General features: G+C 52.6%; 6 protein-coding genes across 6 annotated transcripts; all 6 read left to right on the top strand.

The window, feature by feature from the left end:
- The first annotated feature begins 253 nt into the window (after positions 1-253).
- On the top strand, positions 254-2298 carry BJY04DRAFT_178491 (aspartic peptidase domain-containing protein). The gene is made up of 2 exons (XM_073709746.1): positions 254-458; positions 510-2298. The coding sequence occupies exon 2, from the start codon at positions 963-965 to the stop codon at positions 1827-1829; it is 867 nt and encodes a 288-aa protein (XP_073575909.1). The 5' UTR covers positions 254-458; positions 510-962; the 3' UTR covers positions 1830-2298.
- Positions 2195-3061, top strand: BJY04DRAFT_213630 (sugar phosphate isomerase/epimerase family protein; the record flags this gene model as incomplete). Its single annotated transcript, XM_073714967.1, has 1 exon — positions 2195-3061. One exon carries the CDS (start codon positions 2195-2197, stop codon positions 3059-3061), a length of 867 nt encoding a protein of 288 aa, XP_073575908.1.
- A 202-nt stretch (positions 3062-3263) lies between these two features.
- BJY04DRAFT_213629 (transcription factor domain-containing protein) lies at positions 3264-5805 on the top strand (the record flags this gene model as incomplete). The annotated part of the gene is made up of 6 exons (XM_073714966.1): positions 3264-3344; positions 3399-3487; positions 3545-3957; positions 4011-4580; positions 4639-5029; positions 5082-5805. 6 exons carry the CDS (start codon positions 3264-3266, stop codon positions 5803-5805), a joined length of 2268 nt encoding a protein of 755 aa, XP_073575907.1.
- A 609-nt stretch (positions 5806-6414) lies between these two features.
- BJY04DRAFT_213628 (alpha/beta hydrolase) lies at positions 6415-7383 on the top strand (the record flags this gene model as incomplete). Its single annotated transcript, XM_073714965.1, has 1 exon — positions 6415-7383. One exon carries the CDS (start codon positions 6415-6417, stop codon positions 7381-7383), a length of 969 nt encoding a protein of 322 aa, XP_073575906.1.
- Positions 7384-8151: 768 nt separating this feature from the next.
- BJY04DRAFT_213627 (putative NAD binding Rossmann fold oxidoreductase) lies at positions 8152-9404 on the top strand (the record flags this gene model as incomplete). Its single annotated transcript, XM_073714964.1, has 4 exons — positions 8152-8551; positions 8612-8713; positions 8764-8825; positions 8886-9404. The coding sequence occupies 4 exons, from the start codon at positions 8152-8154 to the stop codon at positions 9402-9404; spliced, it is 1083 nt and encodes a 360-aa protein (XP_073575905.1).
- A 726-nt stretch (positions 9405-10130) lies between these two features.
- Positions 10131-12293, top strand: BJY04DRAFT_229266 (flavin-containing monooxygenase; the record flags this gene model as incomplete). The annotated part of the gene is made up of 3 exons (XM_073719025.1): positions 10131-10522; positions 10598-11009; positions 11072-12293. The coding sequence occupies exons 1-3, from the start codon at positions 10237-10239 to the stop codon at positions 12291-12293; spliced, it is 1920 nt and encodes a 639-aa protein (XP_073575904.1). The 5' UTR covers positions 10131-10236.
- Positions 12294-12541: the final 248 nt, after the last annotated feature.

Here is a 12541-nt window from a genome sequence, read left to right as displayed (position 1 = left end):
AGCATCATGAATTCTACTTTCGTCATTGCTATCATTCACATTATTAGCAGAGTGAGTCATTCTAGTGGGCTGTGGCGCTAGCAAAGTTAAGCTAGCTATTAGTAGGTTAGTACATATACCTAATGAGTGGTGAGTTTCTAGCGTCTCTAGCTAAGGGTGGCTTTGGATTAGCCCTGTTACCCCTGACCGGGGGTCGAAGCCGCACTTTAAAGCTGGGGTATTCTCCGCCCAGTCGGCTTGTTCAATGTTGTCTAGAATCTCTGGAGGAAATGGGCAAATTTAGGTACTATCTTGCAGCTCTGCTCTGCGCCTGTGCTGCGGCTGAGGGATCAATTCCTCTCATCAGGAGAGATCATCCCACTGTCGTCTCCACGCAATTATATGCGGCTGAAGCCAGGCCAATTCCCGGGTTGCAAGCTAGGGATGGTACCATATCAGCACCCGCCATGAAGGGTTTGGTAGGCTCTCGCATTCTATCTCCAGTCTGCATTCACTTTCTGACCAGATAGGGCGGCTACTGGCTGAATGTGTCGATCGGAACGCCCCCGCAATCACTGGCCTTGCTGGTTGACGCCCGGACCACAGGCATTTCTGTGCTGTACCCTGGTGCTGACAGTCTGGAATGTGCCGACGAAGTTTACTGTTCGTTTTATGGACAGTTCGATCCCCGCAACTCGTCTTCTTTCACTTCTGATGAAGAAGACTGGCAAGAAAGGCGCCCCGATTACCTGTTTGGCCTCGATACACTTACTCTCGGAGATTCAAAACTCACCAATGTGTCTTTGGGGCTTGTTACTGTGAATGGCATTTCTGGCTGTTGGCTCCCACCTCAACCTTTTTGACCCCTTTGCAAACTGGCCACTGGCAATTGTGTAGATAGCTCCATTGGCATTGGCCCAGACAACACCAGCTTTGTTTACCGGCTCGTTGACCGTGGCTCAATTAGAAGCCCGTCATTCAGTATGTGGCGCGATCCTGTCACCGAGGTGGATGTGGAAGCAGACCCAGGCGACACTCCCGGGGGCCTAATCTTTGGCGGCATCAACGCTGCCAAGTTCAATGGCCCTCTCCACGCCTTTTCCTTCAGAGACTCCGACCCAGCAACCACCGTTCCTGTTCGTGGTGTTCAAGTCCACGTGGATCCCACCGCCAGCTTTGTATCGACCGCAAATACCAACAGCAGCAATACCATCACAGGTAGCCTGATAAATGCCACCTTCGACGAAACCCCCTTCAAGCTCGAAACTAGATACATCACGTCGGAGTTTCCACACGATACCGCAATGGCCATCTACGCCGCCCTCAACATGACCACCACCCGCCGCGACGATGGGTATTATCCATCCCCAGAGATCCCCTGCAGCCGCAGCTCCGAGAACCACACCATTACCTTTCTCATCGGCTCTGCATCGTTCGATATCCCCTGGACTGCCTTTCTCAGACCTACCAACTGGCCCAGTAACGGGCAATGCCACTTTCACATCGGAATCCCCGACGACGACACTGAATACCCATCTCTGTACAAGGGAACACTAGGGAGCACGATCCTGAGCTATCTGTACATGGCCGTCGACTATAACAGCATGATGGTGGGGCTTGCACCCGTGAACCAGATTCCCGGTGATGATGAGATCCTGGAGATTGGAACTGCGGCGCCACAGCTCCCCGGTGCTGAAGGTGATTTTCCAGAGACCGTTTCGGCATATAGCCCAGCGCCGACGACTGAGACGGTGGCGACTGAGACGTCGGATGGGTGGGCGGCGTCTATGAGGACTGCTGCGCCAGTATTGCCTGCCGTTGCGGGTGTTGTTCTGTTTGGGTTGGTCTAGATTCGTTCGTGGTGCTTGTATATTAGATTTCTCCTGTACATATCTCACGACCAAGAAGAGAGGCGTTATGAACCAATCTGCCAAATTTGAATGCAAAGGGATGGGCTCAGCAGATGGGACAAGGTTCTGGTCTTGTTGCTTAGCTAGTCAAGATAATATCGGCATGTTACAATGACAAATGCAATGGGATGCGACGGAATGTTATCTTCCGCGGAACAGTCAAGATCCGCTCGCTGCTTCTTTGCAGTACAAAAGCATGGCATTGCGCTCTCAAACAGCTGATACATCCGTGCTTCTCTTAAAACAGCTTAATCGATACCTCCTTGATATCTATTGTCATCATGCATTTGTCAACACATACATGGATGCGACCAGAGCCGTTGGAGACAACGCTCAAACGCATCAGTCGCCTCGGTTACTCTAGCATCGAGCTCGCTGGTGAACCCGATCTCTATTCTGTCGAAGAAATCCGCCCACTGCTTACCAAGTACAACCTCAAGTGCTGGGGCGCTGTAACAACACAGTACGGCTCCCGAGATCTGATCGCCTCGGACGCGCAGCAGCGAAAGGACACCGTCAAGTACATGAAGGATGTTGTCGCCTTATCGGCTGGTCTCGGCGGCCAAATCGTCACCGTTGTGCCTTCAACCGTCGGAAAGCTAATACCTACATCGACACCAGAGAACGAATGGAGGTGGGCCGTGGAGGGTCTGCGCGAAGTGGCGGCCTTCGCGAAGGAACATGGCGTCAGGATCGCCTTGGAGCCGCTGAATCGGTTCGAGACATACTTTTTGAACCGGACCGACCAAGCGCTAGCTCTTGCACAAGAGGTTGGCTATGATTGCGGCATTGCGTTTGATGTCTTCCACCTGGCATTGGAGGAGCGTGACATGTTTGCTGCCATGAGGGCTTGTGGCCCATATATCGCCAACGTTCACGTCGCTGACCATAACCGCCTTGCACCTGGCGACGGATCTTTTGACTGGCCCAAGATCATGTCGGTGCTGGCTGAGACTGGGTATGATGGGGGAGTCGCTGTCGAGTTTATGCCTCCTATCGACCGCACGGTACTCGGCAACTTTGGAAAAGATCAGCTGGAGCAGGAGATTACGGATGTTACTCCTGGTCAATTGCAGTTTATCATCGACCACGGATCAGGGCTGCTGTCGGAAAGCTACTACACGGACCTTATGAGACGTTCTGCAGAGACTATGTTGCCCTACATGAAGTAGTGAATGATATCAGTGATAATAAAATACTGTATTCGTAATACCGTAGCGTCCCACCCGCGGGAGGTCGCGGATTCATTCTTCTATCCGCGGAAGATTCTGCTCCGCGTCAGCAGTTCCTCCCCTCCGCCGCCCGTCTTTACTGCCCTCCCTTGTGGTCCAGTCGTGCCCCGTCGAGTGATAATCAATACACTTATTGCCAAAAATGCCTTTAGAATCTCGTCTGTTTGCTCAGAGCCGAAAGAAACGCGTATCCGCCGCCTGTGACTTCTGTCGGCGAAGAAAGGTCAGCAGCCCCTTGAATAGTCCTGACTAGGATCCTCCCTAATGGCGCCACTAGCTGGGATGTGACAACATCGAGCCGCGATGCGGCAACTGTCAGTCCTATGAGAAGCAATGTACCTATACAACGAGGGTCAAGCGAGCAAGGTTAGTCAACAGCCCTCGATTAAGTGGCGGGAAATGAAACTGAACCTCGATCTCAAGGCCCTCAAACTCGCGGATTAGACAGCTGGAAGAAGAGAACATACGACTGCGCCGGTTGTCTCAAGGGTCTGCAGCACGGAGTGCCGAGCGAGAACTTGACCATCAGAGCGTGGATCAGGTTCCAGTTGGCGGCCATGTAGCCCTTTGCCCTCGTCGGGATGGTCTGGTCGATGACACAATAAATACCTTGAGTGAACCACATTCGACGGCTTCGGTCGGCGATTACCGTCGACATCCCATTTATCAGGCGCCCCGACACCATGGCCCGCAGCCTGATCAAGAGAGCCAATTTCACGGCCCATCAAGCGCGATGTTTGATGAACCTGGCGCAACAAACGCCGCCGTGTCAGGGTCTGATGTGGCAAATAGTGACTACAGGAAGTGCCAGCTCCTAGCCGAAACAACAAGACAGAGTATGTAGAGAGGCTCCGATACCTGGGTCAGGACATTGACGTTATCTCGCTAGGGCAAATGGAGATGATCAATATAAATGCTGGGAAACTGGACTTTGATGGAGTTGAGCCGGAAGTAGGGTTGAAACTACTAACCACCTTCTGGAACCGGCAACATCATTCGGGCCCAATCGTCTACCGGTCCACTTTCATGAGGGACATGGCATGTAACGGGCCCTCATTCTCCAAGCTACTCCTCAATGCAATCTATTTTTCTGCGTCGGACTATGTCTTCCAAGCAGCGGCATCGGACTGGGATGGAAATATCAATACCCGATGTGACGCTACAGATAGTTGCACTGTTGGACATCAATTCCGGCGCAAGTTTGAAAAATACCTGCATGACCCGGATACGAGGCTACTATTTAAGAGCCAGGTAACCACAATCCAAGCCCTTCTGCTCGTTTCAAATACCATGTTCTCTTGGTGTGACGAGAAATCTCTCTCCTGGCATTACTCCGGTATTGCCGTCAACATGATTATCGACCTCGGCCTTCACACTGAAAGCCACCGTCCGAGAGTCGGAGCTTCTCTTCTGGTTGGTGAACTTGAGACCCATCGCCGACTCTTCTGGGCTGCCTTTGGTATGTTGTCTTGCTCTCCTCTTCAACTCATGTGGAAACTGACTGACTTCACCAACAGCAACCGACAAGCTTCAGTCCGTTTACCAAGGACGACCCGCGCGTCTTCGAGAACATGACAACAGCGTACCATTAAAGTTCTTGGACGAGTTCGAGGAGCTCGAGCCTTTCAGCACGAATGGATATGCTGCAGTGCCTACATCGCTTGGCTGCCCAGGGTATGGCGTCTCCACGTTTGAACAACTCTGCAAATTGAGCGTGATCATGGATCGCATTCTCTTGAACATATACGCAGAGACTAGCTCCTATAAAGACCCGGGTGAGCTTATCCGCATGTCGAACTTGTTGGATGATGATCTGAAGGCCTGGAGAAAGGCCCTTCCGACACATTTTGCCGCCATATTAGTAGGGACTGGAAACGGACCAGCTCTACCGCATACAATCTCGTTACTGTAAGTTGCAAAACTCCCCAGTCGCGTTTGTCAGTTGCTCACAACCAAGAAGTGCACTGTACAATGCGACTATTACATTACTGCATCGACCATTTGTGTCCGATGGCCACCTTCGGGTTGCTAACCAGTCCCGGGCGGGCGAGTCTTTTGCCGTTTGCGCGGCTGCAGCATCCAGTACAGATGCTCTGCTACAGCAATATACTGACAAGCTTTGTGCAAAGTCTGCGCCATACGCACTGTCATATGCCGTTTACGTTAGCGCCACCATACACTTGCGCATCGCAGCACAAAGACAACCCGGATCCGAGGCTCACAACAGCCTACGGAAATGTCTTGATTTTCTTCATGAGCATCAGATCTTGTGCCGCGCATCTGGGCGCAGCCTCAATATCCTCAATAACCTCGTAAGGCGATTGAAGGTAGATCCTTACGCCATGACTGACACCAACAATTCTGCGGGGCCCGAGATTAGACTCGGAGATGGTAGTCATGTCGGTAGGGAGATTGCAATCGCACCACCGGCCCCGACTGACCCACAAGCGGACATGCTTGCGGACGAGACCTACTTTTCCGGTCCTCAAAGTGGAGTAGATACACACTGGTCCGACCTGGACATTGATCAGATCCTGGAGAGCTTCAACTACGACTCGCAACCGGGCAGCAACCTGGGTGCTTTGGGCGGAAACGCAACCTTGATTGATGGGGGTTTAGATGGGACCTCTCAGAGCCTTGACATTTTGCCCACGTTTGACAGTCTTTTCGGACTGGAAATGTAGATAGCATAAGGTACTTTGACGGTGCCGCTGCCTATAACTATATCAACACAGCAGAGTCCAAAGCGTGTCACACTGGCTTTCTTCTGCCGCAGGATCGCTCTGTAATAAATGCACCTTTATCTTGACATGACACCCCAACTTTGAAGATCATGCTTAAAAGTCCATACCCTCCTGTAAATTGAGGCCAAATGATAGTGGTAGCGATGTCTCCCTCTTCCTTGTCAGCAGTCGTGCTCCTGAGCCAGAATTTGGGCGTCCAGCGAATGACGACGAGCTATTTCTTCGAGCACATATATTAGATGGCAGTGCGTATACGTACTGGACAGGTTCTGGGCGTCTAGAACGGGTGATGCGGCAAGCTGCACGGACGCTCATGTTCCGCGGAAGCTCTTGATCCGCCCCCGCGGAGAGCTCATCCACATCCAAAGTTGGAGATATAAAGAGGTCCCCAGCATCAATCTCTGTTTTGATTGTCTTCGATTATCATCTGCAATTGCGAGCTTCAGTCAACAGTCGCAACCGCTGCGTAGCTTGATCTCTCGTGTTAACATCCTCCTCGCATCCGAATTCCTCCTCGAAAACAACAGACATCACTCCAACTTCTCCAAAATGAGCAGCCACAAGTTCGACCCGGAGTTCTACGCCGCAATGAAAGAGACCCTCGAAGGGCCTTCAGCACAGATAAAAGACATCTACGACATCCGAAAATTGAACGAGGATCTCCTGCCCGCAATTTCAAGTGCATATCCCGTCGCCAAAGGAATCCAGCAAGAGCTCTTCAGCGCAAAAAGCTACGACGGCGCCAAGGTGGACATCACCCGCTTTGCATCTGAGTCCGCTTTAAAGTCTTCCACTCCCCTCCCAGCAGTGATCTTCATCCACGGCGGCGCCATGGTCTCTGGGTCCCCAGCCATGTACGCGCAGTCGACATCCTATCTCGCCGAGCAGCTGGGGTATCCTGTCTTCTCGGTCGACTACCGGGTTGCGCCCGAGCACTCGCCAACAGTGAGCATGGAAGATTGCTACGCGGCTGTAGCCTGGGTTTCGCAGAACGCGGGCTCTCTCAACGTGGACCCGGCAAAGCTTACCGTCATGGGCGACAGTGCGGGTGGATTGCACTCTGCCTGCGTGGCACTGAATGCGCGAGACCGCAAGCTCTCTCCGCCGCTAGCGAAGCAGGTTTTGATCTATCCCACGCTTGACGACCGAGTGCCTAGCACAAAGAACGACCCCCGTGGGGATCTGCTGCTCTGGAGGGAGGAATATAGCGTTATAACGTGGAACGCGTATCTGGGTGAAGGGCATGCTGAGAAGGATAGTGCGGAGCTTCCGAACAACTCTGTTCCGGCGCGCGTGGAGGATTTGAGTGGCCTTCCGTCGACATACATGGATATTGGTACGCTTGATTTGTTCCTAGAGGAGAATATGACGTATGCGAGCAGGTTGGTCAAAGCAGGTGTCGAGGTTGAGTTGCATGTGCAGCCTGGATTGCCTCATGGGTGGGAGGGTGCGGGTCCCATTGGGTGGTTTAAGGCTGCTATGCAGTCTCGGGTTGATGCTATTAAGCGCGGTTTTTGAGTAGTTGGTGCGCTAGTGGCCTTCTCCGGGTGGTTCGTAGACACGAGAATTGATGTAATGTTGTTTCCTATTCTTGTCGCATGTTGTGAGAACAGTAGTCTACTTCGCTGCTGCAAAAATAACCCTAAAGCAAACCACAGAGATATATAATTACCGTTCACGGTGAAAATTCGATCCTTTCGCTCACTGGACATAGCAATATACCACCGATGTTTGATTTTGCAAAGAACGTCTCCTTCACGGCCTTTGATATCTCTGCAATGACAAAGGAAAGGGACCGTTGGAAGGTTATAGGGCAGTGTCTGCTATAGTAAACTAATTAGCCAAATCCCATTGCTTGTCCTATCTTGCCAGTGTGGAGTATGTCATGGTCCTCGCCAGTATGTGCAAAACCAAGTCTCGAGTGAAATCGTTATATATTTACTAACTGGATGACAACTGTGCGAAAGCCCTCAACGACGAACACAGGCACCCAAATCTGCATCGCTAGGTGTTGTTCTGGGCGAGGCAGATTCGTCAATACATTTAGAGGACTTCCCCATAGAATTGGCGCGTGGTATGCCCCGAGTCGGTGGGGGCTCGAAAATGACTCGATATGGAAGGGGGCGCCGCGGCCCACTTACGGAACAGCATTTGCGTTGCGAGCAATCCCCGCGCGCGGGGGAGGTTGTGGTTAAATATATGGACTGTGCTAGAGCAAATGAAAGATGCAAATTCGCAATCAACCCCTCCATCCCTACGGTGACCTCTTCTACGACAATCTAAACCATGCCCTCCGAACCCCGCCGCGTGAAACTGGCCCTCTTTGGCCTCGGTCGCCTGGGCGTCCTGCGCGCCCGCATTCTGGCCTTCCAACAACCGAGGATTGAGCTCGTCGCCGTGTGCGACACAAAGCCAGGCACCGACAAGTGGGCTGCAGATAATCTGCCGTCGACTGTGAAGCACTTCTCGGACCCGCAGACGTGCTTGAAGAGCAGCGGTGCTGAGGCCGTGCTTATCTGTACCGCGACAGCGACACACGCGCCTCTGATTTTGCAGGCGCTGGATCTTGGGCTGCATGTTATGTGCGAGAAGCCTGTTTCGGTGGATGTGGCCACGACCAAGGCGGTTGTTGAGAGGGCGGCTTCGAGGCCGGATTTGACGTTCCTTGTTCCCTTTACAAGACGGTGTGAGTTCTTCTAGATTGAGTGATTTGTGTGTAGGATTGCAGCTAACAGTACTCGTGCAGATGACAAGAACTATCGCCAGACTAGAGCCCTGATCGAGGCTGGAGACTTGGGTGAGATCCACGCTGTTGAGACGACGGGCATTGACATGGCAGATCCCAATGGTATGCTACTGGTGGATCGCACCTGAGACAATCTACTGACCCTTACATAGCCTTCTTTGTTTCTTTCTCTGAACAATCCGGCGGAATCTTCCTTGACTTTGGCATCCACACGGTAAGTCCATCGCCTCCCCTCTCTCACACTACAACCATCTACTAACCACGACTATACCAGGTCGACGCCAGCCGCTACCTCCTCAACGTAAAATCCAACCTCTCCAACCCTAAGAAACAAGTCAACCGCGTCTTTGCCATCGGTCAAACAGCCGTGTACACAGACCTCGCAAAGTACGGCGACGCGGACAGCGCCTGGGGACTAGTCGAGTTTGCCAACGGCAAGATCTTCAAGACTTATCTCGGGCGCACGCTGACAAGTGGGTTCGAAGACACAACTCGAGTCTGCGGGACAAAGGGGCACGTCGTTATCAGCGGGTCGGGCCCAGTGTCTGGCCTGGAGATCCGTGACGGCCATGGGCTGCGTGGCCGCGCCGTGCCCGATGCGTTTACGCTATTTGATGCGACGTTCCGTGAGGATCTGGCAGAGTTTGCGGATGCGGTGCTCGATGGGAAGAGACTGACTTGCTCGCCTGAGGATGCCTTTGAGGCGGGTAAGATCTGTGCGGCGTTGCAATATTCGTTCCGGAAGGGGGTGCCGGTCTATTTTGATGAGGAGGGGAATCCGATTATGGAGTAGTGTGTGTGTAGCATATTAAAATACAGGGTGACGAAATCGAACAATTATAGTGACTGTTGTGTGCAGCTATATCTCGAACCTAGGTCATACTCTATATCTCATGATACCAGTGATCGATTGAACTGTCTACGCAAATCGTTGCAACTCTGAACACAGCACGTGTATATACATCTTAAGATCTTGATCGAAGGAAGCAACGAATTGATTGCAAGGATTTCCGGGAACGGTCAACTATCTAGGTGTCCTCTATCTGGCAGCTTCAAGGTCAGCTAGACGAATGTCCCCTGTTTCAAGGACGGCGTGCTCCAACTGTGCGGGGCACTCTGTGTGTTGAGAAGACCACACTTGCCACTGGAGAAGCGGGGTGATTACAAAGTTCTGCATTGCTGCTTGGATCAGTTGGCTGCTTCCCATGAGAGAGGACAAAGCAGCAAGCTACGTACGGGACCACACCATCCAACCGGATTTTGACCTGCCATCGCAGAAAGCACAGTTAGGCAAGAGTCGCCGCTGTGGAAATATTCGGGGACAACGAAGTCCGCCGATCGTTGATTCAATGGTTGAGTAGGTTCGGGGGTTCTCCGAGCGACGCACCATCTCCAAGGCTACAACTTACCCCTCGCCTGCGGCGGGACTTGCCCAATTCGGCAATTTTCATTCAACTCCAATTCAATTCGGTTTCTAGATTCCGAAATCAGCTGCAGCTTCGCAGTTCGTGGGGTTGTACTCGGAGAGGATATATAGGTTATGTCGTTGAGCGCCGTAGTAGAGCGGACCGACAAACAGCATCCCCTGCACATTTTCCGTGGAATCTTCTCCTTAATCCTAGAAAATGGCACCCTACGTTGAAGAGCCCGTTCGTGCCGAACCCCTCATTGGGACGAACGTGCCCTCGAAAAGCGCAATCTTCAACCACGACCAAGTCCAGAAGCCCGTGGCGGATGATTTCATGTACGACTTCAAATACAACCACAGCCTGCCAACGATCGATGTCCTGGGTGTTGAGGTCCCGGCCGACTGCGATGCACAGAAGGAAGCTGAGGGTACCATTTCCCGGCTCTCTGCGGCCACATCCGTGGGAGATGCGCAGGCGTTTACAGATCTGTTCCTCGACTATGGTGAGATCAATTTTAACGCAAAGCACCTGCTATATTCCGCGTAGGCTAATTAGCTGACGTTTGATCTCGGTGTAGGTGTCTGGCGCGATAAGCTCTCTTTCACATGGGACTTCCGCACCTTCAACTTCCGCGACAACATCCTCAAAGCAGCAACCGACCTTCTTCCGCAAACGAAGGCGTGGAACTACAGCTTCCTCGATCCTGCGCCTTGTGTGTCCCGGCCGTATCCCGACTTCGCGAAGCTGCAGCTTGTCGTCTCCTTCGAGACGGAAATTGTCCACGCCTCGGCCGTTATCAACGCCGTCCTCACCAAAGATGACGGATGGAAAATCTACACCATGCACACCGTCGCCGAAAGCCTAAAGCAGTTCCCTGAGCTCCCTGCGCCAGACGGCCACATGACCGGAATAACCAGCTGGGAGAGCCAGCGCGCTGAGACGATCAACGCCGCCATACCAGAAGTCCTGATTATTGGCGGTGGCCAAAAGTAAAAGACCCCCACCTTCCCTTCTCCCCAGGCAAGATATAGTTCTAACAGTTACCCAACAGTGGTCTCGCCATGGCCGCCCGCCTCAAACGTCTCGGGATGGAAAACCTCATCATCGAACGCAGCGCCGAAATTGGCGACGTCTGGAAGACACGTTATGAATACCTCTCGCTGCACTTCCCGCATTGGCCAGACGCTCTCCCTTACTTCAAGTACCCAGAGCACTGGCCTACATACACACCTGCACAGAAACAAGGCCTATACATGCAGTGGTACGCGTCAGCACTCGAGCTCAACGTCTGGACAAAGTCCGAGGTCGTGAGCGCCGAGCAGGATGAGCAGGGAAGGTGGACTGTCCAAATCAACAAGGAAGGCAAGGAAACACGAACATTGCACCCAAAACATGTTATCATGGCCACCTCACTCTGCGGCGTCCCATACACACCATCAGTCCCCGGGATGGCCGGTTTCCGCGGCGTGATCCGGCATTCAAGCGCACACAAGAGCGCGCGCGAGTTTACGGGGAAGAAGGTGTGCGTTGTCGGAACTTCATCCTCGGGCTTCGATACAGCATACGAATGCGCCCGGCTAGGCGTTGATGTGACTCTTCTCCAGCGCTCTCCGACATACGTCATGTCTTTGACACATTCCGTGCCCCGGATGATGGGAATTTACGCGCCAGATGAAGATGGGAATCTCCCTGATATCACGACGCAGGATAGGCTCATGTTCGGAACACCCACCGGACCAGGAGAGGAACTTGGGCGGCGCACAGCGAAGGTTCTTGAGGATCTCGATAGGCCGCTCCTTGAGGCGCTGAACGCGCAAGGTCTCCGCACCTGGCGCGGCCAGCGCGACACGGGGAACCATACCCTCGGTCAGACGCGTAACGGGGGGTTCTACTTCGATGCGGGCGCATGCACGGAGATAATCAATGGGAATATCAAGGTTGAGCCAGGCTACATTGAGTCATTTACTGAGGACAGAGTCGTCCTTAACGGAGGCCGGGAGAAGGAATTCGACCTGGTGGTGTTTGCAACCGGGTTTTCCAACACGATCGACTCAATCCGCCACACGCTCGGCGAGAAGATCGCAGCTCAGGTTGGACCTATTTGGGGAATTGATGAGGAAGGCGAGTACCGCACTGCGTATCGTGAGACGGGGGTAAAGAATTTGTGGATTATGGTTGGGTTCTTGCCTATGACCAGGTATGCGTCGAGGCTGTTGGCGCTCAGGTTGAAGGCGCTTGAGGAGGGGGTGTCACCACCGCCGTACAAGGCCTAGGAATGGTTTGGCAATTGTTTATGTATCTTCAGTTTTTTTTTCAGGTTCAAGATATAGTGAAGACATGTTTTGCGTTTTGATAATTGCCCTGTAAGGCCACGAGGGATGTCTTCTGCATTTGTAGTCTGAGTCAGCTGCTCATGCATGATATCTTTAGTATACTAATCACGATCTTATTAACTACTCTCCATCAAGTTTAGGACTTGTGTTGATACGCAATGATTTGAGCCATTTGTCCGTCATCGTGA

This window comes from Aspergillus karnatakaensis (genome assembly GCF_047715665.1).
Source record: "Aspergillus karnatakaensis strain CBS 102800 unplaced genomic scaffold BJY04scaffold_4, whole genome shotgun sequence".
Lineage (NCBI taxonomy): Eukaryota > Fungi > Ascomycota > Eurotiomycetes > Eurotiales > Aspergillaceae > Aspergillus > Aspergillus karnatakaensis.
The sequence above is the reverse complement of the archived record's forward strand: the minus strand, read 5'-3'. Positions and strand labels throughout refer to the sequence as shown.